At 40.8% G+C, this 27814-nt stretch overlaps 1 protein-coding gene across 3 annotated transcripts; it reads left to right on the top strand.

Moving 5' to 3' along the window:
- The first annotated feature begins 1316 nt into the window (after positions 1 to 1316).
- Positions 1317 to 27814, top strand: spen (spen family transcriptional repressor). 3 transcript variants are annotated; one of them, XM_046395958.1, is made up of 15 exons: positions 1317 to 1730; positions 4328 to 4648; positions 11441 to 12055; positions 14533 to 14690; positions 14865 to 15065; positions 15151 to 15302; positions 15416 to 15541; positions 15674 to 15787; positions 15876 to 15989; positions 16087 to 16187; positions 16301 to 24128; positions 24290 to 24634; positions 24785 to 24979; positions 25498 to 25656; positions 25783 to 27814. In XM_046395958.1, the coding sequence occupies exons 1-15, from the start codon at positions 1648 to 1650 to the stop codon at positions 25912 to 25914; spliced, it is 10644 nt and encodes a 3547-aa protein (XP_046251914.1). In that variant the 5' UTR covers positions 1317 to 1647; the 3' UTR covers positions 25915 to 27814. The 3 variants fall into 3 exon arrangements, with proteins under 3 accessions (XP_046251914.1, XP_046251915.1, XP_046251916.1); XM_046395959.1 differs by lacking the exon at positions 1317 to 1730 and adding an exon at positions 1778 to 2016; XM_046395960.1 differs by lacking the exons at positions 1317 to 1730; positions 4328 to 4648 and adding an exon at positions 4661 to 6532.

The raw sequence follows: 27814 nt of genomic DNA on the forward strand, positions 1-27814 counted from the left end.
TTGAACCTTTGGACATGAGCCCAATTGCTCATGTTACTTATTAGCTTAAAACAGAGCTCAGGCCAAGTCAGAGTGTTTGACTTAAAAACCTCCATGTCATCTCCCTAAGGGTAATAGCCTAGTTTTGCAGGTATTACAATGGTTGCAAACACATGAATACAAACTGGAAAGCAGAATCATATGAATTATAAACATTATTATCATAAAGCATTTAATGAATAACATTTGTTTGTCACATGTCAGTCCCACAGCTGCCAGACTGTCTTCCTGTTTGAGAATTTCCTTTTAAATGCGATGTCTCACACAGTTTTAGTCAGACTAATAGAAAGTTAACCTTGCTTCTTATTTTACATTATTGTGTTTAGGGCAGCAGTCCTGTGCTTAACAGACAGATCAGATTTTTTTGATACATAAGTTACAAACTGCATGATTTTCTCCAGTTCCCCAAAACTGCAATTATGGGCTTGTGGGTTGAGTCTTTCAATGTATAGACTTTACAGATTGTAAAAATAATGCATTGCAGTTACACTTCAGTGCTCCTTGACAAAGATTTGAATTTAAACTACAGGTGATACAGACGTCTCTCTTGAACATAGCTATAGTGATTCTAGACTGTGTGTTAATGGGATTTACAGAAGCATGAAGCTATCTGTTAACTTCAGAGCAACAATACTACTACTACTAAACTTCAAATGGAAGGGGTCAACTTAAGTACAAAAGAATTCTTGCATGTAATATTGTTTTACTGATAAAATAGATAGAATAATATAGATATAATGTTAACCTAAGTTCTCAAAACAAATAAAGCAATTAGTGGTGACATAAAGGTAATGAGTCCATTCATTTATTTGTTAAACTGCTTATTTTGTTCATGTCGAGAGGAGGCTGGAGCACACACTGGGGCAATGCCAACATCCCTCCGCCCTTTAATTATTAGCATTTGGTCGGAGTGATAAATGATTGATGCAGCGCAACAAATTATCAGCCTGGAGGCACCCATTCTGAATGGCCTATTGCTCCCTTAATAATTTGCATGTGTTTTTTCTGTGCATTGATTAAAAAGTAGCCTCTTATAATAAAAAAACATACGAAAATATATTAACCTCTGGCTCATTTGGTATGCAAAGAGTGCCTCACCACATCATACCCAACTAGCAGTGATGGGATCCTCCTCTGAGTCAAAGTTTCTCAGATGTCAACCTTCATTCAACCAGGGGTTTTCTCACGCATGCGCGCGCGCGTGGGGGGGGGGTGTCTATCTCATCGGAGAGAAAAAAGAAGTTCACACACAGAGCCACGCCTGCGCGGTTTGCCTCTCATTACAAGCGAAGTTGCTGCATCTTTTTAGGAAGCTACATGCTTGCTTTCGACAACCAAAGGTCGCATGGTGTCAGGGACGCGCCTAGTCACGGGAACAGTCCGGAGCGCGTTCATGAGGAGCAAGCTCGCGCTTTAACAGTGAAGAGTATCAAACAGCGTGCAGGGATCCAACCTAATGGTTTACATTGGGTCAAAACGAGCAGTCAATGATTTGCGCCGAGTATTTTTTCTGGTCCGGCGTTTATTTTGCAAACCTTTTCTATTTTGCACGGGGAGTAACTGACATAGAAAACTCATCTGTATGATAGGGGAGCAGGAACACGCAGTATGGTCCGGGAAACCAGGCATTTATGGGTGGGAAATTTACCCGAAAATGTTCGAGAAGAGAAAATCATTGAGCACTTCAAGCGGTGAGTACAAATACTAATGAGCGACGTGTGTGTGTTTTGTAATGTAACGACGAGTGCACAGGCAGCATCTCTCTGTTGTGTCACATTTTAGTGAAGTGGGGATGAAGCAGGAGGTTCCCCTGTAGCAAAGTCCCATTTGGCAACTGTGCTGTCAGCTCTCCATATGCAACAACACTGTGCTGCATTTCAGTCGAGATAAGAATGAAAACGGCTAGCACGCTTCAATCACCTAGCTAGCTGACATATGGTTTTGCCGTCCTGACACGGTTACTAACTTCAATGCAAGGTGATAACTTTACTTGTTATTTCATGTTGTGTGGCTGTACATTGCCACCAGGTAACCGTTTCACTTTTAAGAAGCCTACCTTTCCACCTGGCGACCGTATTTTTTTTCTATAATGTAGACGCTAACAGCATACTGTCAGTGTAAACAAACTTCAGCGTACCTGGCGAGCTGCTAGCATTGTACAAGCTATGCAGTGCACAGTCAGACAGTATGAAGTCTGTTGCCGTGTGCTTTCTGGTGCCTGAACATATCAGGGACCCGGTGCTTCACTTGACTCTCGTTGAGTTTATCAGGTCACTGCTTCCAACCAAAGTGTGGTTACTTAGCATACTGTGTGCCTATCTATTAAAGTGCGCTGTAGCTCTTGCAAGAGCCGGATTTTTTTTTTTTCCAAATCTAACACAAGTCGGTGAAACCTAAAAAGGTGGCGCGACATCACGCCGCCTTCCAGACTGCAACATTGTTGCAAACTGGCTGTGATTGAACAGGGCGCTCCGTGTTAACTGATGTGCATGTACATTGTGACATTGTAGCAGGCTACCTGTGTTTACTTTGTGTGCGTATGAACATAAATGATTATTTTCGCCACATTATTACCGCGGCGTTTCCTCCAGCTGCTGACTTCCTCAGCCTGCAGCGTGATCTCATATAAGGAAAATCAGACAACATGTCGGTATTTTAATTACGATATTGAAACGGAGCTTCATTATCGGGGTTTTGTTTGTGTTACCGGAGCAGACCAATTCCGTCCACCATTCACGGGCTTTTAGCCCTTTGTTTTCTTCCCTGGACGGGAGGAAAGAAATGTCAATATGAATTTTAGTGTGTGGCTCTCACGGTTGTCTGCGCGCTCTCGCCTCTCTCTTCTCGGCTGTCAAGGAAATAGCAGCCCGCCTCTCCGTCCATATGTGATGCAGACTAACCTGTTAAAAAACATCCTAGTTTACCTATATGAACAACGCTGCCTGCTTTAATGCAGAGGCGTCGCCATGTCGCACGAAAGCTACTAAATTAGAAACGTAAATCATATATGTCTGTTTAACAGACTTGTAACCGAAAGGCACGTTTATCTCACAGCATACCCACAACATAAGAATGTGTAAAGTAGCCTATACAAACTGATGATATTCATTTCGTGCGTTTTTATTAATTTCGCTGTGATTGTATTATTTACGGCAAACGGATGCAGTGTGAGAACCATAAATATGGTTCGTGACTGATTCATGCAGCCTTGCTGCAGAAAGCACAATAATAGGCTAACTATACGCCGTTTTATTTACATAGCCTGTGCTATGATGTGCGTTATGTCTCGGGGTGGTGATGTAGTAACATGTTATTGCAATAGCTAAGAGGAAATTGTGTCGGCGAGTCCTTTTTAGCGTGCTGCCTCAGGTCCAGCGTTAACCCAGAGGTAGTCAGAGTATGCAGGTGCATGACAGCCCAATGTGTGATAGAAGTCATTGAAGATGGGGGACGGCAGAATGAGTAAGCAGTGTGAACAGCTTTTCTAAAATGGCGTCGGAGGTTGTTCAATGTTAAGAACTGGCATACCATTAAATTTATGGGCACCCTACTGTCTCTGTTGGACAGTGAAAATACGCTCTAGAAAGAGTCCCGTAAGGGGGGTGGGGGTCAACGCACAAAGATCATAGCAGTCTTTGTAATCCCAGACTGGGCTTGTAAATTTTATGTGATAGACTTCCCATCAGTCAATTCAGCCATCACTTAGAGGTCTATACAGGCTTATTAAGGACACATAGAATGCTTACCCTCACATACATCTCTTAAAAATTCTATTATGTCTTCAGTTTTTGGGGGTGATGTAATGTATGTATAATTTCAACAAAAGCACTTTGCTGATAGTGAAACAAAAAGAGCCATACAGACATGTTTTTTTAAAAAAAATCCATACACAGTGAATCAGGGAATGTCTCTTTGTATGCTGCCCAGTCCTCATCTGTATGCTTTCCAGCACGCTTAGCTATAAGCTTATGAGGGTATCTTCCCCCTAAACAGCATAGTAATGTTAGACAATATATGCATTGCATTTATTAACATACATTGTGTCAAGGTTTCAAGTCCAGTTGCTGGGTTACTGTTGCCTTGTAAGAAAGTAGCATAGAGCAGAAAAATAAGAGTAGCAAAGCCACCATATGCACATGCTCACACTCGAGCAGATCATCACTATGCAGTTTGAAAAAGGTTTCGGCATTTGGGAGATGCCATTATTTTCACACTGAATACCTTGTTTGAAAATTCATAAACACTGAGGCAACATAATTGTCCCCTTTTTCCCCTGGTTTCTTTTCAGATATGGACGTGTGGAGAGTGTCAAGGTCCTGCCCAAGCGGGGTTCAGAAGGTGGAGTCGCGGCCTTTGTGGATTTTGTGGACATTAAAAGTGCTCAGAAGGCTCATAATGCTATCAACAAGATGGGGGACAGAGACCTGCGCACTGATTACAATGAACCAGGCACAATTCCTAGTGCTGCGAGAGGGCTGGACGATAGTTTGTCCTTAGGCTCTCGTAGCCGGGATGTATCAGGGTTCACAAGGGCGGCGGGGGGGGCCGTGTATGGGCCCCCCACGTCGCTCCACAGCAGAGATGGACGCTATGAACGCAGACTAGACGGGTAAGTGGACAAAGTTTCTCTGAAGGCAGGGGAAACCGTGGTTTCTGGTAAACACCTTACCTCCAAGCATCTTCCCACCATCTATTCATTTGCTTGTTTTGGGGGACAGGAGAAAAAGAGTTGATGCTCAAGAATTCAGTCGTATAGGCATCTCCTCTAAAGTCCTCAGAGTGTGGCCAGCGCTCCTGGATTCGTACTTGCAGGTAGACACTGAGATATTCCATTAGTGAGAGCATGTTTGTAGTGTATGTGTTACTTAGATGAATATTCGGTAGTTTAAATGGCTGTTGGGGATTATCTTTGTGAGCTTAAACATCTCTGAGAGGTGGATATATCATTTGTGGAAAGTGCGGGGCAAAGATTGGATATCGTCAAATTTCCCAGGATTACTGGAGATTGCTGGAGAGAGAGAGAGGGGGAGAGAGAGAGAGAAAAAGAGAGAGTGGTCCAGCGGCCATCCCTGGGATTCCCCTAATCTGGAGTTACTTGCCCTGCTCCTTGGATTAATATCATGCTTTTTTCCTCATATAACTAAACAACCAAGAGCACACATTATATATATACACATATATAAAAGACACCATTGTTTGGATTAGTCTAATTTGGTTTTCAATTATCGTGCACATCTCACGGAGGTGTTCACTTCTCTCACGGGCTGGAGTCATGTGGATAACCTACACAGGATATTTATTCCCCTCTGTTGGATTAACACTGGCCAGACACCTTAAGGATATGCTATCATGCAAAAGGTATGGGTTGCTTTCTTGGTTCTTTTGTTCTTTTTTGTCCCTTTTTTTGTTGTTGTTTTATTTGGGATGTTATCTAAAATCTGGGCATTACAGTTTGAGTGCTGGGAGACCTCTACTGGTGATCCAACTCAGTAGAGACACGAAAACTGAGCAAGTGAGCAAATAACTTTTATGCCATATTTTTGTGGAGATTATTTTTACTTTTCACCGACTGAGACTTGAATATTTAATCAGGACCAGCATGGACTATGTTTGGATCATACAACTGAGGGAAGAATGCTGGAAATTGAGACTGGAGAGTTGCTGTTGGAGATAATTTACCTCAAGTCTGTGGATTACCTGCTCATTTCCTGAATGTGGAACTATAACTAATCGATGGATACAATCACATACAGAATGACAGGACTAAGTTTCACCCATGAACTGCGTTTCTCATTGACTCAGCTCTGGTTTGTACTACATGCAGACATGAACATCCATGAGCTTTGAAACTGGTCTCCACCCGGGGGAATCAGTACAGTGCTATGAGCAAGAATCTGGATTATCGTTAAGAGACATATATTCTTTATTTATAATCTGTCATGGCCAGATTTCCATTCCTCTGTCAAAGGAATTTGGAACTTTACTGTTGAGCACAGTGTGACCAAAGTGGAATGTGCTGGACTTCACAAATAAAGATGCAAGACTTCTTCAAGACTTACACTTCTTTTTTTCCATCTCTATCACTGCCATTGGTGCTTGAGAATCAGTGATGCTTTACACACTGAAGTCGGACTCCTGGATATCATGTATTTATTTGAGTGGACTCAAGTGCAACTGGTTTTTTTTCCCCGCCATGTGTTGTGGATGGATATATGGACCCAAACTGACATTTTCCAGCATCCAAAACACCCCTGTGTGGATCTGTACAAGGCAATTTTTGTTTTCATCATTTTAATCAAAATGGACAGTGTAGCTCATCAAAATACACGATGTCCCCTGGCTTGAAGATGAGGATTACATTTTCCACTTCAAACAATTTTGCTTCAGTTTTTTCCCTCTCCACTCAACATTTTTGCCCTTTTTTCTGCTCACAAAGGTCTGTCTCCCTAGATTGTATTTGGAATTATAGGTCAAGTTACCACTCTCTCAAAAGGTTGGTATGTCCTGCCCTGTGTATTTTAGCTGTCCTCTCTAACCCCCTAGTTTGAACCCCTGTCTCTCTCCATTTTCCCCACTAACCAAAGTAGCTGGTACATAGACTGTTATCACTGCCTGTGTGTCTATATGCAGAAATCTACACCTCACCCTGTATTGTTTTCCTTTCTCTTCCCCTCACCTGACCCCACCTTCTACTCCTCTCTCCCGCTCTATATAATGATGAATAGATCCATTTTGTACTTTTTATTCGCCACGAGTGTTCAAAGTGACGAAGAACTTCAATGTACAACACTGTCTTAATGTAGCACAGGGATTGTGCTGTCTTGTTAAGATTCAAAAGATCTGACACATACTCATGATTTGCATAACTGTAAAGAATAGAAGGATAAAATTTCTAAGACAGAAAATTGTAGTAGTGCAGTGTATATATTTCTTAATGTCTGAAAAAAAAAACAAACAAACAGTGAAACAGAATGAAATAATAACCAAATCAATAATCCTGGATTGTTTCTAATCCAAACTTAGTCAGTGTAACACTTTAGTTTTATTCATATGTTAATGTCTTTATTAGTTAATTAATCATCAACAGAAAAACAAATCAAGAATTTAATCACCTCTAATCAAGCAAAAATACTAAAAATTGCTGGATATTCTCTTTGTTGTATATCATTTTGAAATCACCCTGGGCCAGACAAAACAGCATTTAATGACTGAGCAATTAGTCTGCTTGTTATTAATAATGAAAATAGCCATTAGTTCCAGCATTAATACCTTTTGTCCCAGCCTTGCAGTGGCAGTTTTAAGATGTATTCAGTCTCCTCTTATGGGACAAGAGTTTAATATAAATTCTTTATAACTTGTTACAGGGTGCAGCCTCAAAATCTGATTCTTAATCTTAAACTCCTGAGAATTATACCTCATTAAAGGTTATTTTTGTAGCATTTCATTTTTATTAGAGAGCTTACTGTAGTCATTGATGGTGGAGAGATTACATGCGGCTGAAGTGGATTTAAACTTCTCCATGTAGTATTGGCCGATAAGTTGACAATTGCCGTGAGATGGTAGACATTTGCCGGTCAGAGATTTTTCTCTGCTAACCGTTCATATTGTGATATTTTGGGGTTTTTAGTATATTCTTGTGTTAGACTGTTTCAGGCAGACTTGCAAATCAGTGTGGAGTACTGATTCATGGCAATACTTGCAGTAGTGGCAGTAGTAGTTTACAGGATTGTTGCTTCAATGCATTACCTTGATTTGTCCGGTATTTCATTCACTGAAAAAAACAGATGTTGCAGTTAAGTTATTTTATTTACAAACAGCTTTTCAATTCAGTCTCCAGAAAATGTATGATATCCCAATAAATATCAAATTAGTATATAATGTTACAGATTTATGCATTAGGGACTTTGTTTTAGTCTGGGAGAAGTCCAGGACAACAGGATGCACAGGTGCTCAGTTTACTTGTTGTTAGTTTGCATAGCCGAGGGATATTAAACAACAAACTACTTCTAACAGTTTTGGAAATTTAGAATGAAATTGATATGCATGTACTGCTCCCACAACTAAGCCACCACATAAAATATCTTTTTAGCATGCTGCAGGAATGCATCCTCATCATTATGCTGTTCACGTAATCCCAAAACAGTTGATGTGCTTAGCATGCGCCAGAGGAGACTAATAATCAAGCAATGATGGAAACTCAGCCAAAAAAAGTCTAACAGAATTATTTTTAAGATCTCATGAATAATGTAGAATCTGTTTTGTGTAGAGTGAAATTGAAGTCTATCTATTGAGCGGTGAGCCTGCGCCACCACATTAGCATTTGTGAGAGCATCTGGGGGTCAAGGTAATCCATCACATTCACAGCAGACGTTGCTGTGCCATAGATGTTATTCATGAATCCTGCACACAGATGATTAAATCAAATAAGCTGAAAAAAGAATTTGCCGCTGACCTGCTGTACTTAAAGTATAGAGCAGGAAATGCAGACATAGTGCTACTGTCCTAAACCAATTTATTCTCAACATCCAGGAGATTATGTGCATGCCATGCAGCCTTTTGTTCTTTTGCCACGTTGTGTAAAAGTCTTTGGTGGAAAGACTTGATGAATGACTTCCTTTTATGATGTAAGACAGTGTTGGTGTCTGTAGATTACCTTTATATTAGATGACTAACCCTTCAAACAATTAAACTAAAGTCTGTAATTGTCATTTCATATGGGCTTAGTTTTTGCGTAGTTAAATTGAAAAACTAAAACTGATATGCTTCCAAGGTGTGAAAGTTTACTGGGGGGAAAACGGTTAAAGGGTTAATTATTTGGTACAGAGGGGAATGAATGCAGCCTTTCAGAGTCCTCTCAGGAACATACAGTATGACAATGAAATGTGAATGTGAATATGCGTAACACATTTTTTTTATCAGGTGTAAAGGTCAGGTTGAGCATTTTAAGAAATTCATCTTATCTTATGGATCGTTTACCAAATTGCTTTTCGGGACATCACATGGCATCAGTGGTGCAGAGTAATGCAGAGATGCTTGTGTCTTTCCCTTCTTCAGAGAAGAGGCAGCAGCAGACCGAGATGCAGGCAGCTTTCATATGTATATGCACACACACATTTGAGATACACACACACACACACACACACACACACACACACATATACATATATACATAGATATATATATATATATATATATATACATATATATATATATATAACTGGTATACAATTTCTCACATTACCCAAAACAACTAATAGAACATGTCTTGTGAAACACTGCACTGTGAAACACCCGTCAAAGTTGTGGAGAACAAGGAAAAAAAAAAACATAAAACTGAAAATGTTACAAAAGGAAGACAAAGATTACAAACACTTGTTTGAAAAAGAAAAAGAGAAACCATTTTGTCCTTGTCATGAAGGGAATACTAACCAAAAGCTGCTGTTAACGCCTCTTTAATGAGATAAACTGTTTCAGAAGTTTCTCCATGTTGCAGATGTCTTTGATTTGTACTAACAGTTCTTTGTTGGTGTTGACAGTTCAACAGCGTGTAAGCCTGCAAGCAAAATTTGAATAGATGCATCCATACAAATATGTAATCAAAACTTCTTTGGTCCAAATCAGTCAACAATCCAAAATATTTTGATGCCTTAATCAATTATCAGCAAATAGAATTTGTAAATCCTGTCTATGGAATTGAAAGGACTATTTTTTAAATTTGATTTGTTTTTTTGTGAATTTCAGACCTCTTTTCTCACATTTGTTATTACAAGCTCAGTTTCACCCTGAAATGAGACAGGACATCATTGTTCTGTTGAAATTTAGGTTCTAGTTATGTAACCCTTTCTTTTTATACAGACAGTTGTTTCAGCCATTCTTGTCTTTATAGTTTAAAGTGGGGATGGGAGGTGGAGATTGTGAGTGTCTGAAAAGGCTGCAGTACCAACAGCCAGGGACCTTGGGTTTTCACGACCATGGCGATTTCTGGTTTGAAGGCAATGTTAACTAAGATTTACATCTAGAAAGCTTTTATTTCTGTGACTATGTGGCCATATTTAGTAATGTAGTTGTTCTTTTTAGTCAGGAAAACATGATGCCTACATTATGTTTTTGCAATCAGTTGTAAAGATATATTAATTTCACATTAGTGCTACAATGGTTTTTACCAGTTACCAGTTGTTGACAATTGAGGTTTGTTTGCCTTTAAAATCCAGCTTTGTCTTGAATCTCAGTATTTTCTATTCCTGTGTTTGAATGGTACAGAGAGTAAAACACAACCTTTTATTTAAAGAACCAGCTTAATGAAGGTTTGTAACTCTAAATATTAAACCATATTCCGCCCTGTGTCGAAACATCATGGCTAATTTGCTTATTATAATTTGATCTGAATTCAAACAGTAGTAATTGCTGTCCTGTCCTGCTCATTACAGGGAGTTGGGTAATATGACTGCTCTAATGACACAGCAGTCATATTACCAAATTAAATTCTGATTGCTTTATTCAGTAAGAGAATGTTCAGGTCTGAACTAAATGTTCTTATTAGCAGCGTTTCTAATGTGCATCTTCATAAAAGATGCTTTGAAGTGCTTTCAGGAGAACAAGTGGTGTCAAATTGTGTAACATTATAAACAAAAGGCTTGTCATAAGTCATCTCCAAAAATCTTCAACAAAGCTTCTCAGATAAATGATAAAACGCCTCAGAATGTGGTCTTTGTTACAGTTGCTAGATGCTACAAAATGAGCATGACTCAAGAGTCTATAAAGGCACAAATCTCTCATGTAAATCCTTGTGCAAATCTGTTATGTCCTGCAATTAATCTTTAAAATAATCTGTTAAGATAAGATTTCTGTTCTATTGAGGGCTAAATTAATGTCTGTCCTACTCTGAGTGTATCTTCAGTATTGCATGCATTTTACAGTAGGGTATACTAGTGATGTATCTCTGAAGTGGGGACTTGAACTGGGAAAGTATTGAATGAAAACACATGCATTCATCAAAGAGCGGTTTTAGACAAAAAGCTTGTGTGTAAAAGAACGTTACACAACAGCATTTTTGTTGTAGAAGGAAGAGTTTGGTATGATGGCACAAGGATCTGATACATTTCTTTTCTAAGTCATAAACTGTAGAGAAACCCAGCAAAATGAGATGCTCAGTTGTCTCAACTGTTTAATCATTTAAATCCTGTTGTTCGATGTGTAGGAAGGAAAACAATTCTCGTTTTAGGATTTTGAAAACTATCCTTCTCAAAACACTTAAGTGTCTCATCTTTCCATGTGTCTAATTAAGGGAAACCCACCAGAGACACTTAATAATTTTGTTTGTCCACTGTCTGATGCTAACAGCTTTCTTAAATATTTTAGATGTAACTGTAAAGTGATGTTGTTCTCTCTTCTCTTTTTTTAGGACAACTGAAAGTCGGGATCGGGTTTACGATCACAGTGCCTATGGACATCATGAACGTCCTGGTAGCAGTTTTGAACGCCAGCGGCACTATGAAACTGACTATTATCGCGATGCAAGAGATAGGACTCTGAGCACAGCTGGAAGTGGGTCTGGTACCTCCAGTGGAAGTGGTACAACAGTGTCATCAGGAGTTGTTGGAACTATCGTTAGCGCTGTTGCTGGTAACACAGGAACGGGTGGATCAGCAGGGGCCACAACAGGAGGAAACGGAGGATCTACATCCAGCGGGGTTGGCTTTTACCGCTCCCACAGCAGGAGCCCTTGTCGCTTTGAGACCCCAGAGCCTCGCTATGAGTCTCGTGCAAGGGAACCCTTTACTATGGCCAGTGTGGTTCACAGGGATCTTTATCGGGAGGACAGAGGTCGTCGTGGGGAACGGTCTTACCGTCACAGTCGGAGTCGATCTCCACACTCAACACATTCGCGAAATCCTTCTCCTCAGAGACTGGCAAGTCAGGCTACTCGTCCTCCTCGCTCTCACAGTGGGTCAGGCTCTCGTAGTCGCTCCTCAAGTTCAGACTCGGTCAGCAGTACCAGCAGCAGCACGAGTGGCAGGTGAGTGAGGCTGATCTGGCTGTCAAGATTTCTACACTTAAGCATGGCTGTTGTTTACCTTTGTGCATCTCAGGCTCAAGCGGTACTGGACATAGTACAGAGGATTTTAAGAAAGCAATTTGAACACTGAATGCTGCTTCAAATAATTGTAGCATTTGTCTGACAAAATTAAACGGCACATGTTTAAATTTATTCATTTCAGAATAATACCATCTATTATCATTGCAGGTAGTGTTGTAATGTATTACAGAATTATTAGTGTTATTCATAATTCCAGTCAATATTGGGTATATTGAGTTCTGCAGTGGTTTTTAAGTAAAAACGCCTGACTTGCATCCTTCAATGCAGAAGCTGCAGTTTATAACATTAATTGTTTCAAGATATCACATCTCCTAATATAGTGTCATTATGTCTCTCTTTTCAGCTGGTGCTGTATCATTTTCTATTCAAGTAAGACCAAAACTTTGCAAGGAAAAGACTCTTAATATTTACACAGCAAAGTTCATACAGAAAAACTGAGATACGGTTTGGCTAAACATCACTTTAATGTTTTTGTTGCAAACACAAGATTGACTTTCGTGCTATCAACACAAATCTTGGAAATTGAAAATTCATAGCATATTTGGGCAAAGCTGCCACCTTGTTGACACCATAAGATAACACCATTTACAAGGTTCATTATATGGGTTTTAACAGCAGTATCACTTCTAATGCAATAGTATAACAGAAGTTGTGAATGTGTAAACATCTGAAGCAGTGTTAAGTGTGCAAATTGCTGCGTTTTCTATTTTTGTAGGATGAGTATTAGTTAATATTTCAAACGGCAAATCTGTTACTTAACAGTTTACAAGGTTGTTGGCTAAGTAGATGATTGCTATGTATGTGTCTGAAAAATTACCTTTGTTGCATGAAAACACTGTGACGACACACTTTCAAGTGCTATTAAGATTTGATCCGGATTGATTTATTACTGCTCTTCATACTTTGGATTAAGGTCCACTTAGCTCCTTGCTAAAATGAAGCTCTTTTCCAGTACAACATGCTCAATTCAACAAATGTTTTCAGCTACCTTGTCTTCACCAGGGTGGTGTATGAGGTTGTTTCTGCTTTCCTTATAGACAGTCCATTGATTAGTCTCGTCACTTTCAGAATACCATTGATACTAAGATTACAAAACAACAGTACCATCATCATCTAAACTTTAAAGTTTAGAAATATGGTATAAATATGGTTCATAAAGAATGAATAAATCAGAACCACTTTTTTATATTCAGTGAACAAGATCACATACACCCTAACCCTAAATTGATACATTAACACCCAACAGCCACAATTAATAACCATAACTGCACTGAATATATGTTATTCTGTGGCATACTGTGACTGTGTTTCAGTAATGGCCTTACAACCTAACCTCAGTTCTGTTTTGAAGTTGACAATTTAGCTGTTTTTGTGCACAGCTGAGCATTGTGACATTTGTTGGAATGATATTTGTGTCCAGCTTTTGTTTGCTGATTTGGATTCTTGGTGGTTAGATTAGGATTTAAACTAAACTAAATGCACACGAGATCGGCATTTTTAAAAACATCAATATGTCTGTCTATGGGATTTACTCAGCTGTATATATTTACCTCAAGCCTCTCCAGTTATTTGTTTTTTGGTCTGCATCACTGCATCACCTTTGGACACAGCAGAGTCCACAGCTCTGAACAACATGTAGCGACACATGTGGTTTGACGAGGTAGTGCTATGGGGGGGAATTTCAGGAGACGGCTGGTGTATTTTTCTCACTGCCTACCTCTGTGTATGGGTAATGGCTCCCCCCCTCCGTGAGATCCAGTTGGAACTGGAAATTTCTGGCCAGTGCTGGCTGCCTGCCCACTCCCACAGGCCAGGCTCCGTCAGCAGCACTTCCGGGAGTGTCTGAGCACAGGAGGAGAAAGTGAGAAGGAAACAAACAGCAGAGGGCCTAGAAAGCTGAGACAGGCATGGGAATGGTTTGAGAAAAAAGGTGCATGAGACAGCCATGAATTTGCCACTGATATACAAATCCATCTTTTTACACTCACATCTAAATGCACTGTGTAAATATGATTTGGGAGAAAGGGGGTGTTATTCTCCTTTTCAGCTGAGAGACATTTTGTTTTTTGAGCAGGAAAAAGAAATTATTTATTATTTCCAATTTATGAATGATTTCTCAAAAGAAGAGGATGTAATGCTTTGTGTACCCCTGCATGATAAATATCCTTTAAGTTTGTCATAATTTGTTTAACTGTTAACTGTTTGTTTAACTATTAACTGTTTACATATTATGTCAAATTTCAGATTTTATTGAGTTAAAAATAGATAACAACCAGTTACTGTAACACAAAATATCCACATATTTATTTTATCATACATCCTAATAATGGTGGTTGGAGATGAAACTGTGAGGCTTGGAACAACATCTAAGTCCTTGTTCCTCTTTTTTGCTACAGTGATTCTAGCAGTAGTTCCAGTGATGACTCCCCGGCACGTTCAGTGCAATCTACTGCTGTTCCTGCACCCTCAGCACTTCCTTTATCCTCCCTTGACAAGGATGAACCACGCAAAAGCTTTGGCATCAAGGTCCAAAATCTTCCTGTGCGCTCTACAGGTGTGTTATATGGTGATCCTGTGGTAAGAGTATGTGCAGAAACAGTGGTGAACTGAATTTCTGTGCATTTCTTAAATATTCAGGCATTTTATTAGCAATCATTATCAATAGATTATTTCTTAATCATTTTTTCATTATACAAACCTAATAAAACATTTGATCTTTTTACTACAGATACCAGCCTGAAGGATGGTTTGTTCCATGAATTTAAGAAGCACGGAAAGGTCACATCTGTACAAATCCACGGCGCTTCAGAGGAGCGCTATGGGCTTGTCTTTTTCCGCCAGCAAGAAGACCAAGAGAAAGCACTTGGAGCATCAAAGGGGAAGCTTTTTTTTGGCATGCAAATTGATGTCACAGCCTGGAATGGCCCTGGTAAGTTCTGATCTGGAGTTGTATTGCAGCAAAAACAGTATTACTGACAAAATGTACAACGTTCCAATGAACAATTATTTTTCAGAGACGGAAAGTGAGAACGAGTTTCGACCTCTGGATGAAAGGATAGACGAGTTTCATCCAAAGGCCACTCGCACATTATTCATTGGAAACCTGGAGAAGACCACCACTTACCATGACCTGCTTAACATCTTTCAACGCTTTGGAGAAATAGTAGTAGGTTGAAGTGAAATGGTTCAGAATCAGGCCACATGCCATGGATACCATGCTGCAGAGTTTGAGATGACAGTGCTTATTTACAGCATTTTTCTACTTTTATTCTCCCAAAGGATATCGATATTAAGAAGGTGAATGGAGCCCCACAGTATGCCTTTCTACAATACTGCGACATTGCCAGTGTCTGCAAGGCCATAAAGAAGATGGATGGCGAGTACCTTGGTAACAATAGATTAAAGGTAAGAATTATCAGGTTGGTTGGTTGATCTTGCCTTCACAGCAACAGAACTGTGTTCTTTATTATTTATAAGCATAATTTCTTTGATATTAGATGAAATAATTGCGTCTTGCATTTTATCTGTACCTTTCAGCTGGGCTTTGGAAAGAGTATGCCTACGACGTGTGTTTGGCTGGATGGATTAGCGTCAAACACAACTGAGCAGTTTCTTACTCGTCATTTCTGCCGCTATGGACATGTTGTCAAGGTAAGTGCATTTTTTTTCCCCCCATTCAAAGCTGCCCATTGTTTACTGTCTGGCACCGCAGGACAATATTTTCCTCATTCTTCCGTAGGTTGTATTTGACAGAATGAAAGGAATGGCCCTTATATTGTATAACAACATTGAATATGCGCAAGCTGCTGTCAAAGACACAAAGGGTTGGAAGATAGGGGGCAGTAAAATCAAGGTAAGAGATACAAAGCTTTGACCTGAAATAATAATGTGCATCCTGTCGAGGCCTGGCAGGCTGCAAAAATTGGAGCTAACCCTTTTTTTTTCTTCAGGTGGACTTTGCTAATCAGGAAAGTCAGATGGCTTTCTATCGTTCAATGCAGGCATCTGGCCAGGATATTCGGGATTTTTATGACATTCTCTCTGAAAGAAGGTTTGTGTAGTAGTATGGTAATTTCATCTTAATGCTGTCTGATATTAAACCAAACATTACCGATACCCAAATATGATGAAATTACAGCTTTTTTTAAAAAACTTACTTGGCAGGGATGATCGACGAACTCAATATGAGTTTCAAGCAGAAAGACAATATTATGAAAATGTACGAACACCAGGAACTTACACTGAAGATCCCCGTCGTAAATACCCTGCCAGAAGTCGGGAGTTCTACACTGAATGGGACCCTTATCAGGGAGATTACTATGATCCACAATACTTTGAGGACCCTCGGGAATATAGGGAATACAGAGCTGACCCTTATGAGCAGGACATTCGCAAATACAGCTATTTGCAACGTGAACGTGAAAGAGAGCGGGAACGCTTTGAAACAGATCGTGGACGTGATCATGGGAGGAGGACCATTGAACGTAGTCAGAGCCCATCTCACATTGCTTCTCGTCGTCCTGCTAGTCCTACTGCATCTCCTTCGCTCTCTGAGAGGATACCAAGTGATTCAGATCGCCGTATTTGTTGCCGATCTTCAGAAAGAAGCGGTAGCTGCAGTTCAATTTCCCCACCAAGATTTGAAAAACTAGAAAAGGCACGCACTGAAAGGTACAACAAAACTGACAAACTTGAGAAAGATCGGGTCTTTGAAGTTGAAAGAGGGACCTTGGTTGAAAAGGAGAAGCGGACTGGACGTAAAGATCGAGGAGACAAGGACAAAAATGAAAAACAAAGGCTTAAAAAGCTAAAAGTTGCATCACCTATTATCCAGCCATGTGAGATGGAAACTGAAATTGTGAGAGATGTTAGCCCTGAGTCTGTCCTTCGAAGTAAAGCCAGTAAAATCTCAAAGGAAGGCTCAAGCAAAGGAAGGTTAGACCTTCTGCCCTGTGTTGTGCAGCTTACACGTGTTAAAGAAAAAGAAGGAAAATTGATTGGTCACTCTGTCCAAGAAAAACAAATACAGAGAGGCGGGAGTGACAGTCCTAGATTGGTATCACCTTCAGCTGACCAGAGGAGTCCCCCATTCCGCTCAGAATCATCAAAAAGTGATACCTCTAAGCACGGAAAGGTCCCTAGAGACAAAAATATGCACAGTTTAGTTGAGGTTATTGACAAGGATTCTAAAATCAAACCCAAAAAATATGGAAAATCTGATATGGGATTTGACAGTGGTATTTCTGTGGATGTTGATCGTTTAGCTGCAAGGAAGAGGCGCTTTGAGGACTCTGGGAAAACTGATCGACACAAGAGAACAAGTGAGGATGAACCTGTTAGACCTGGACTTCATAAACTATGGAATAATGCTAAGGACACAGATTTGGATAAGAGCCTCTTGATAAAAGGGATGCATAAAAAGGAGCACCACAAGGATAAATGTGTCAGGATGGTTTCAGTTAACAGTCCTAAAGATGGACGTGACTGTGAAAGCAACTCCATAGGTCTTTCTCTGGAGCGTCAGTCACAGACAGGGGAGATGCCTGAAGATCCTACAGATCAGTTTGACTCTCCCTACCTTAAAGTGGATTTAGAGAGCTCAAAAAGTGAAAACAGCTCCAGTCTCACAAAGATCTCCGATGATGGCAGCCTTGATTTGGATGAATTAAAAGAACAACAGAAACAGATTTTGTCTGAAAATGAACAAAGGAGAGGAAAGTGCCGAGATTCAGATGATGGAGATGAGCCCTTTGTGCACATTGACCAGAGTAATATATCAAAACAAGCTGAACAGGGTCGATGGCTTCGGCCCAAGCTTGGTGATCCTGATAAGGTAGTCAAATTTGAAACCCCATCAAGTAATGACACTCATGACTTTGAAAAAGATTATATCATGCATGATGTTGGAAAATCAAGTCGGGATATGCTTGGTGATGACTTCTCTTCCTGTAAACGAAAGAAATTAGAGAATTTTGACTTTGAAATGGTCACTGCAAAAAGAGAGCGCAATTTTGCAAGCTCTCAAAAGTTGAATGATGACCTTTGTCAGAGTATAACATCATCAGTAGGACGTGGTCATTTTTCTGCAAATGAGGAAGATGAAACTACTCATATTTCCATCTCCATCATAAACAAAGAAAGAAAATCCTCTCCAACAACAGATGATAAATTTTCACATGCAGAGACATTGAAAAACAGTTTGGGCCTGACAGCCCCAAATTTTCCGTCCTCTGACACTGAGCTCCCAAAGCTGAAGACAGACTTGCTTGGCTGTGATGAGGAGTTGATGCAACGTTGGGAAAGACGGATGAAGTCTGATCCACTTAGAATGGAAATGACTTTTCCAAGTGATGTTACAAAACGTGAAAGCATCTGCAAACGCCTTGGCCAAGATTTGGAACCTGGAGAAGTGCAGTCTGATTCAGATGATGATGGAGAAAACAAACACATTTCTCCTAAGCTGAATAGTTCCTTGTCTTACATCCTCAGGGAACGTGACGAGAGGATGTCAGAGCTGAAGCTTTCAGGCTCCTTGGAAAAGAACAAGTTTTATTCTTTTGCATTGGATAAAACTATAACCCCTGACACAAAAGCACTCCTTGAAAGAGCTAAGACACTGTATTCCTCCAGGGAGGATAATTGGTCCTTTCTTCCCTCACGCTTTCCAACCTCCCACAGCTGTTCAGATAAAGACAAGGTAGAGCTAGCACCTCGACCTATTCCTTCTTGGTATATGAAAAAGAAAAAGATTCGTACTGACTCTGATGAAAAGCTTCATGACAAAAAGGAGGAACTTAAGCCACAGGACCAAGAGCGTCAAGACCTGTTTGCCTCTCGCTTCCTGCACAGCTCAATCTTTGAACAGGATTCCCGACGTTTGCAGCATCTTGAACGTAAAGACCAAGATTTAGAAACTGGAGTTGGTAGGCCTTTTGCCAAGCCAGGAGCTACTGAGGCTCAGTCTGAAGCTGGAGTAGGTGACATCCCACAAGAGCCCATAGTTCTTTTCCATAGTCGATTTTTGGAGCTTCAACAACAGAAGGACAAGGACCATCCTTCACTGGATACTGACAATGATTCGGTAGTGGTGGAGATTAAAAGAGATGAAGTGCAGAATTGTGATAATGGACTGTCTGATAAGGAATCTGAGCCAGTATTGAAGGTTGATGACAAATCAACCAGCTCCCCATTAACTTTGTCAGCTTCACCATTTGTTTCATCTCCAAAAGAAATGTCTTCGCCAGAAAAGAAAGAACTTTTAATACCATCCTCAGATCAACCTGTTTTATTTGTTAAAGAAGAAAAAGTTGAGCCAGTTCTTGAAGCATCCCCATCTCATTCTCTTCCTATGGAAGACTGCAAACCAGTTGCTCCTAAGGTAACTGTAACCCCTCCACTCATCGTTCCAGAGCCTGAAAATGAAATGGAAACAAAAGTAGAGTTAATTGAACCCAGAGTGAAAATTGGAGATATTTTGGTAGTGGAGCATATTCCGCTTGTGGAAGATAAGCCTCCCACTCCTGGTGCTTCCCTAAGTGGCTTTGAGAGAGAGACTGCAGAATTCACTTATCCTGACTATGTGAAGATTGAAGAAAAATCTGAAATTATTATGGCAGAATCTAAAATAGAAAATCAGGAGACAAAACATTCTGAAGAATCTCAGAAAGCTGAAACAGATAGTGAGGTGTGTATGCCAGAGCTAGAGGCTGAAATTAAACCGTTACCAAACCGCAGACAGCCTAAGAGTAAAAGGGCAAAACCACTGTCAGTACTGCGCACTTCTCAACTTTCCCAAATTGTTGCTACTGAAAAACCTGCAACTCGAAAGAGTGAACGGATTGACAGAGAGAAGCTCAAAAGGGCCTCATCTCCTCGAGCAGAAGTGCCTAAAGCATCATCTGAGTCTAAAACCACATCTAAGTCCCCAATTCATGCATCAGATTCTGAGCAAAACCTTGAGTCAAGTTTGATCCATGGGAGAACACGCCGCAGGAATGTAAGGTCGGTCTATGCCACACTACACGAAGATGACCAAGCTGGCAAAGAAGTAGTTGAGTCATCACGCTCAATGCGCAAACGTGGTGCTGATAAAGAACCAATACAGCAAGATGTTCAAATTCCATCTACCAATACAAGACGTGGGCGCCCACCTAAAAGAGGTATCAAACGAATTGAAGATGTATCACCTGTTAAGGGAGATCAGCAGAAAATGATAGAAGAAGACACAGAGGTCAAGGAGACTTCAGCTACAATAGAGGTTGTGAAAGCCTCTGAGGGATGGCGATCTCCCCGCACCCAGAAAATGCAACAAACACAACTGGCTTCATCCACTCCAGTTAACAAGAAAGGAGGTAGAGTAGACAAACAGTCTGGGAGCAGTACAGTGCTAGCTGAACAAGCTGATCTTGCCAGTCTTGATGAGTCAGATCTTAAGCAGAAAGATGATTCTGAAAACTTGGGGAAGTTATCAGAAAAGGCTGAAAACACAAGGTCACCAGTGCACAGAAAGGAAAAAGACTTAAAAGATTCTGGTGGAAAGAAGTCTACTGATGGTGTTATTGGAAATGTAGACACCAGCTGCTCTGAGAAAAGACAGCAACCTGAAAAGAGTGTTAAATTAAAAACACCAAGGCTGAAAAGAAATACCAAGCAGGTCATTGAAGATAAATCACACAGCTTAAAAAATCTTGAGATCCGTGTAAGTGTTGATGATGTAAAAGGTTTGCTTCGTTCAGAGGATGAGCCTGAGTCATTTGAAGCTCCATCTAATACAAAAACCAAGACTATACAAGAGAATAAGGAAACAAAGATTCTAGGCTTTCCAAAAGAAGCAAAAGAATCTGGTGCACAGGAAAAGGAAGATGCCTCGTCTGAACCCGAACTGCCTGCTGACCCAGCTGCTTTATTAGCACGGCAGATGGAACTAGAGCAGGCAGTTGAAAATATTGCCAAACTTACAGTTGAACAGCCTCCTCGACCGTATAAGGAACCTCCTCCAGGGCAACCTACCGTATTGCCTCCTGTCATAGTTGAGCCAGAAGGAGAGGTTGAGGAGGAGAAACGAGCTAATCCTGCAAGTGAAACTGAGCTTGCAGCTGCTATTGACTCAATTACAGCTGAAGAAACATGTGCAGATGCGGATGGTTTCACAGCTCCTCCTACTTACACAGCTCTTATTCCTACCCCCGAGTCTGCAATATCACCCTCTTCCAATGAGATTATGGAACCTGAAACACACATGATTATCAACAACATTCTTGCAGCAAACTCTGATGATGGTTCTCTGACACACAGTCCAAAAAGCTTAATAGCAGAGACGAAGACAGCTGAGGATACCGCTCTCCTTGAAACACCCAAGAAAACAAGTAAAGTTAGAGCCAAAACCCAGAAAAAGTCAAGAAGTCGCAAAGGTGCAGCTGCCAAGAAAGGCGATGCTGCTGAAGAGGTTTCACAACCAGAGCCCTCCCCAGTCAAGTTTCCAGAGTCAATCCCAGAAGACCCGGAAACCATTAACTCAAAGGCAGTTACTGTTACAGCTGGGACAACTGTGGCAGCCTCTGTGGTCACTGCTGTTGCAACTTGTAGGCGTGATGTTACAAGTGCTATAACTGTAGACACGCCCAAAGAGGCAGAACAGCCTGAAGTTGAACAGCCTGTACCCAAAGAATCTGCTTTTCATTCAGGTACAAGCAACTCCAGCTGTAAAAAGTATACCCAAGCAGCAGAGGCGTCTACCCCTCCTCTTGCCCCTGCTCCTGCCCGCCAACAACCTGTATCCCAGTTCAGCGTGCCCCTGGTGCGGCCCACCAAAATGCCACTTTCGCCAGACTGGCCTCCTAGAACTGAAGAAAGCAGAATCTATGTTGCTCCGTCATGCCATGTCACAGTGGTGACTCCTTCCGCACCAGCACCAACTACACTTGGAACTCCTTCAACAAATCCCCCAATGCCTCCTGACACCAAGGCCTCAGATATTGACCCTAGTTCCAGTACCTTAAGAAAAATTCTAATGGAACCTAAATATGTGTCTGCATCAAACAGCAATTCTATACCTACCACTATGGTGACATCTGCGCTACCAGACCCTTCGCGAATGTCAGAGAATGAAAATCCCTCTGATACAGTGGGTTCAAGACAGTTACATTCTGAAGAGAGACCACCTTTACTCCCCCAGACTACACACCACAAACCCTTTCCATTGACAGAGTCTCAACAGAATTGTGGAGAGAAGACCCAGCATACTGTTATTTCTCCTGCTACATCTGTAATAAGTCGAATTCCAATGCCTTATGATACAGAGGAGACTCCACGAATTTCACTAAGCAACCGAAACATAGGCCTATCCGTTCCCAAACAGAAATTTAGATCAAACTCTAATGAGAATAATCGTTTTCATGGCATGGATATTGTGGAAGATGGGACTAGAGGGCGTTCTGTTGTTGAGACCACTCCCTACAGTGCAGGCTCCAGCCCTGGCCTAAGAGTCAATACATCAGAGGGTGTTGTTGTTCTGAGTTATTCAGGTCAGAAAACTGAAGGACCTCACAGGATGAGAGCCAAGATTAGTCAGATTCCTCAAGCCAGTGCTGGTGACATAGAGTTTCAGCAATCTGTGTCCAAATCTTCCGTAAAACAAGATCCACTCATCACATCATCCCAGTCACCTACTCCAAAAGTAGTCCCAACTCCTACAGTTTATGGGCACACAGGGGTTCTCTTGACAGGTCAGTCTTATAACTCTCAACCTGTCATTTCCAGTACTAAGCAGGAGAGTCTTGGGTGTGACAAATCTGAAGCTCCATATCACACAACATCCCAGGGTGGCGTGGTAAAAATGTTCCAGCAGCCAGTTAGTTCTCCTCAAGTCTTGATGTACAACCAAGCTGTAATACAACAGCAGCATGGAAAGAGAGCACTGGGGACAGAAACTCTACCAAAAAAGATGGACATTGGTAAAGCTGTTCAGCAGTCTAATCTCAGCCCAGTCATGAGTCCACACCACCCATCTCTATCTGGAACCCGCATGAGCCCCAGCCCTGGCATCCCAACTGACCGGTCAGCTCTACATCTAAAGCAAGAACCGCAGTCCCCACGAACAGCTGTTCACTCCCCTTCACCCTTTGTCAAATCCTGTCCTCCAAGCAGTTCTCCTCGAGGAACTTCTGTTGTTCTAGGTCATGGCATGCCATCAATGTCTACATATCATTCCAGTATGCATCACCCACACTCGGAACAGTCCTCCGTCATAATACAACCTCACAGTGTCACCCAATCGATGGCACATGAATCCAGGATGTCTGGGGTGAACTATGGGAGGCGAGGTGACTCCCGCTCTTCTCCCCATCCGGGGCCTCCACAGCGCTCAAACACACCACAGCCTAATGTTATCAGAGATATGGTACTGCAGACTCATTCAAGTCCCTCAGGGTCAGTATCAGGAGGTGGTGGTAGTATTAGTGAAGAAGACCCCAGACATTTTAACCAAGCTCTCAGCAGACCATCAGTTCCCCAGCTCCAGTCAGATGTAATGATGATTCCTAGTGATCACAGAGGACTCCACTCAAGCATACGCATGGACCAGTACAGAGACATGCACCAGCGCATTCTCATGCACCAGCAACTAGGAGAGCAGGTTGCTATAGAGACAAGACAGTCACGCACCGCAGAGACTGGAACAACATCTTCAAGCAACATCTCTGGGCCCTCAAAGAGTCCTATAGTGGGGAAGAGTATTGAACTTTCTACAAAAGAATCTCTAAAACCACTAGAAGGAAAGCTGATACATGCCCCCTCTAATGAGAGTAGAATCAGGGGAGTTCATGCATCTAGTCCTGTCATGGTGTCACCTCATGCTCATGGGGTTCAGCTGATGCATCCAGGAGGTGCGGGGTCTTTTCCAGTGTACCGGGACATGCGGGGCTTCCCATCCCAGTTTCCAGTACATACTTCATCGGGACACAACCTGGCTAACCAGGGACCTTCATCTTCACAGGTTTCTTGCTCCACTTTTTATATTGATTTTTTTGCAAACACTTGAGCATTTTAATTGGTAGCATATATAATTACATTTTAAGTTATAGTTCATATTCATATATACATACACATACAAAGTATGCATTGCTTTGTTAATTTGATATGTATCTTCTTAATCAGGTCCCTCCTGAGTCTGAGCTGGGTCACAGGAGTAAAATGTCTCAGTCACATGGGGGAGGAAGTGATTCCAAGCCTGAGAGTTCCCATCTTCGTCATGCTACCTCCACGGACCTCTCACACATTTCTCGAATACAAGGGGATACAGTCTCGCCCTCATACCAGTCTCCCATGACTTCCCCCATGGGTCTTACTCACAAACCAGATCTATCTCTACAGAAAGGCCCTCCAGCATTTCTGCCAACACCTCCATCAACGGTACCTTCCTCAAGTTCACTGCAGCCACGGTCTGAAGCTAAGCTGGAACATTCAGGACATCGTTCCGTCGACATGGTGCAGCTTTTGACGGTAGGAGCACAGACTGACTAGCAATGTCATCCTCCTGGGAATATATTTCAAAATGCCAAAGATACCAATATATTTTATTTTAATACCAAAGACAAAAATCCGATTTTATTTATTTATTTAAAAAAACAAATCTGTTTTTTTTCTGTCCAGAAATATCCCATTGTATGGCAAGGCCTGTTGGCACTGAAAAACGACCAGGCCGCTGTCCAGTTGCACTTTGTTTCCGGCAACACCATACTGGCCCAGCGCTCCCTGCCCCCCCCAGAGGGTGGTCCTCTTCTTCGTATTGTTCAGAGGATGAGGCTTGAGGGTTCCCAGCTGGACAGTGTGGCACGCAGAATGACTGTGAGTATTTTGTTTTTGAATATCTCTGGAACGCTGATATTAATGGATGTATCATACAGGCTTAAATATGCAGGCAACACACTTACAAAATTACAGCAACAAATCCCCAGCTGCCCATAACGGTAGCTGGGAAAAGTGTTTTGTAAACTTGCAGGTCAGGCTAGCAAGCGATACACTCTTTCGCACATATTTATTGGACCACATAACCATGAAGTAAACCAGGAAGCTAGAAATCTTTTGGCATTTGCAGTTGGTGACGAATTCTCATAGGCTTGAATGTGTGAAGTGCAATTTTTGCATATGGTATCTAGTTCTCTTTATACTTAAATGCTAAAATTCTGATGAACATATTCCACAAGACTAATTGAATAGAGAATTGCTTGCACATTCATGGATTTTAGCAATTACTATGATTAACACAATTAATAACAAACTATAAAGATAATGCATTTAACATAGTTGTAGCTCTCTGCATTTTTACTTTTACATTTATGGTAAGGATATATCATTCATGGCAGGTGGAGAATGACTACTGTTTGCTACTGGCTCTACCCTGTGGCCGAGACCAAGAAGATGTTCTAGGTCAAACCCAGGCTCTGAAAAGTGGTTTCATCACCTACCTGCAAGCGAAACAGGCAGCTGGTATCATCAATGTGCCCAATCCTGGCTCTAATCAGGTCTGTGGTCATTGAATATTTTTCTGTTCTAGTTTTCTTTTTAAATTTTATTAGAGTTTCGTAATGAATTGTCATTAAGATTTTGTTCCCTCACTCATCATGTTATGTTCATCTTTGGATTCACAGCCAGCTTATGTGGTGCAAATTTTCCCACCGTGTGAATTCTCGGAGAGCCACCTTTCGCGCCTGGCCCCGGACCTTCTCAACAGTATCTCCAGCATTTCCCCTCACCTCATGATTGTCATTGCCTCTGTTTAATTACCTCCATTTTTCCTGAATAAAGCCAACACCAGCCCTTCTGGATTTGTCCAGTTTTGTAAACTGGAATTGCCTCATATTTTTATGAGTTTGACTTTTTTAAAAATCTAATTTAGCATGCACTCACCTTTTTCTCCTTCACTTCACCAAGTCCTTAAGTCACTCAATGACATTGATTTCCAAAAACTTTACCTTGACAGAGAGGATCTGAAAGGTTGAACTGGGATTTTTCCTGATCATTTCTAATTTTTTTTTTTTTTCATTTCATGTTTTGCCATTTTCGGAGGTGTTGTGTATAGCCTTTTCTAATTCATAATATCCATGAAGCCTATGGATTGAGACCTTCCTATGGGATATTTTTTACCTTCATAAAAGTGATTGTGATTTTTTTTTTTTTTTTTTGAGAAGAAGTCATTGCACTATGTTAAGAAAACAATTGTGAACTTGTACAGATTTGAGTATAAAATGATATATGTTATGGAATTACTCTTGTGATTGGCCATGCTTGTGCAAGACAAAAGAAAATCTTTGCCTGGAAAATGATCAAGAATCATTTCAGTCAGTTAAACCTTACTGCTTTTGCTCCTTCAACATCGGTCAACTTCTACGTCATTTCCAGGCTCAACTCTCCATCCCGAAGTGTTCCCTGCCCCAGGAACTCGTGAGGGGACGTTTAGAGTTGTACAGTTTACACTCAATGCCTCAACAGGGGACTATATAAAGAATATTTAATTTGTTTATATTGTTTGCATTTTCTTTAAGCCTAAGGGTATTGTGGACAATTGTGAAACTGTAAATATTATAAATATTTAAAGACTGAATCAATGTGGAGAGACCAAGTGAATTATTTTAAAGGACAGATCATCAAATCTCAATGTTTCTTTTCCTTTTTGCAAGGGTGGTGCAAGATGGGGGGAGGTGGAATGGATCTGTACAGGATCCAGTAGTAAAATTTACAAAAAATCTTTTAATTGATTCTGTGCCAAAACGTCTTTTGCAAATGCTCTACATACACAATGTATCTTACACAGAAATTGATCAGAACCTATTTTCATATGTGACTTTGTATTTTGCCACTAAGAGGGCACTTGATTCTATCTTTTTTTTTTCTTTTTTTTTAGGTATGGTTCATCAACTGAACTCTGTTACTACAGTGCTTTTACATCATGAAATTGAATCCTCATTTTGAAGGAACCATTGTTTTTTAGGGGTTGCATTTCTTTTTGTATTTCTATTTTCCATTTCCCTGTGGTCATCTACTGCCCCCTGCTGTCTGAGAATCACCCTCTCACATGTTAAGCACTGCATCCTGAGGTCATTCAAACCATGACTTCATGACAGCTGTGGCTGAGCATGCTTTATTTTCATATTTTTAAGGGTAAAGTAGAATCATAGAGGCAAAGAATGTGACTTGAACTTGACATCATGCCGCTAATGGATGTGTTGATCTTCTGTCTCCATCTCTCTCCTTAACTGTCTTCTTGAGCCAAGCTGTAAATAGTAATTTCTTTAATCTGTGCTCTTGTGTATTTTCTCCTTTATAATTGTCTTTTTTCAGGGTCCTTATTTTTGTTTTGTGCAACAAAACAAAGCAGTCTGAAAGAGACAGAAGATGAGGTGTGTGAAACCGATGCTGAAAGTAAAATCATGCTTGTCAGTTTTGTGATGTAAATATTTCTGACTGCAAGCTGAATACTCTCATGGTTATGTTGAAGGCACTTATAATTTTTGATAAACAAACAAGAAGAAAATACAAAAAATGAACAGTGATTAATATAAAACTGTCTTTTGATCAATCTTCATTTGAGTGTATTTTGCTGTTCCTCCATGAGGACATTTTAAACTGTAAAATAAATGGTTGTTTAACTTCTGAAGATCATTAAATGGTCCGTCACTCTTA

Source organism: Scatophagus argus, chromosome 8 (assembly GCF_020382885.2).
Source record: "Scatophagus argus isolate fScaArg1 chromosome 8, fScaArg1.pri, whole genome shotgun sequence".
Classification (NCBI taxonomy): Eukaryota; Metazoa; Chordata; class Actinopteri; family Scatophagidae; genus Scatophagus; species Scatophagus argus.

What these genes read in the sequence shown, in the direction of transcription:
- spen (XM_046395958.1), top strand. Translation starts at nt 1,648, where the DNA reads ATGGTCCGGGAAACCAGGCATTTATGGGTGGGAAATTTACCCGAAAAT. An exon ending in TCTTCCTGTGCGCTCTACAG is followed by an intron (nt 14,691 to 14,864) that starts GTGTGTTATATG and finishes TTTTTACTACAG; the next exon opens with ATACCAGCCTGAAGGATGGT. An exon ending in GACATTCTCTCTGAAAGAAG is followed by an intron (nt 16,188 to 16,300) that starts GTTTGTGTAGTA and finishes CTTACTTGGCAG; the next exon opens with GGATGATCGACGAACTCAAT.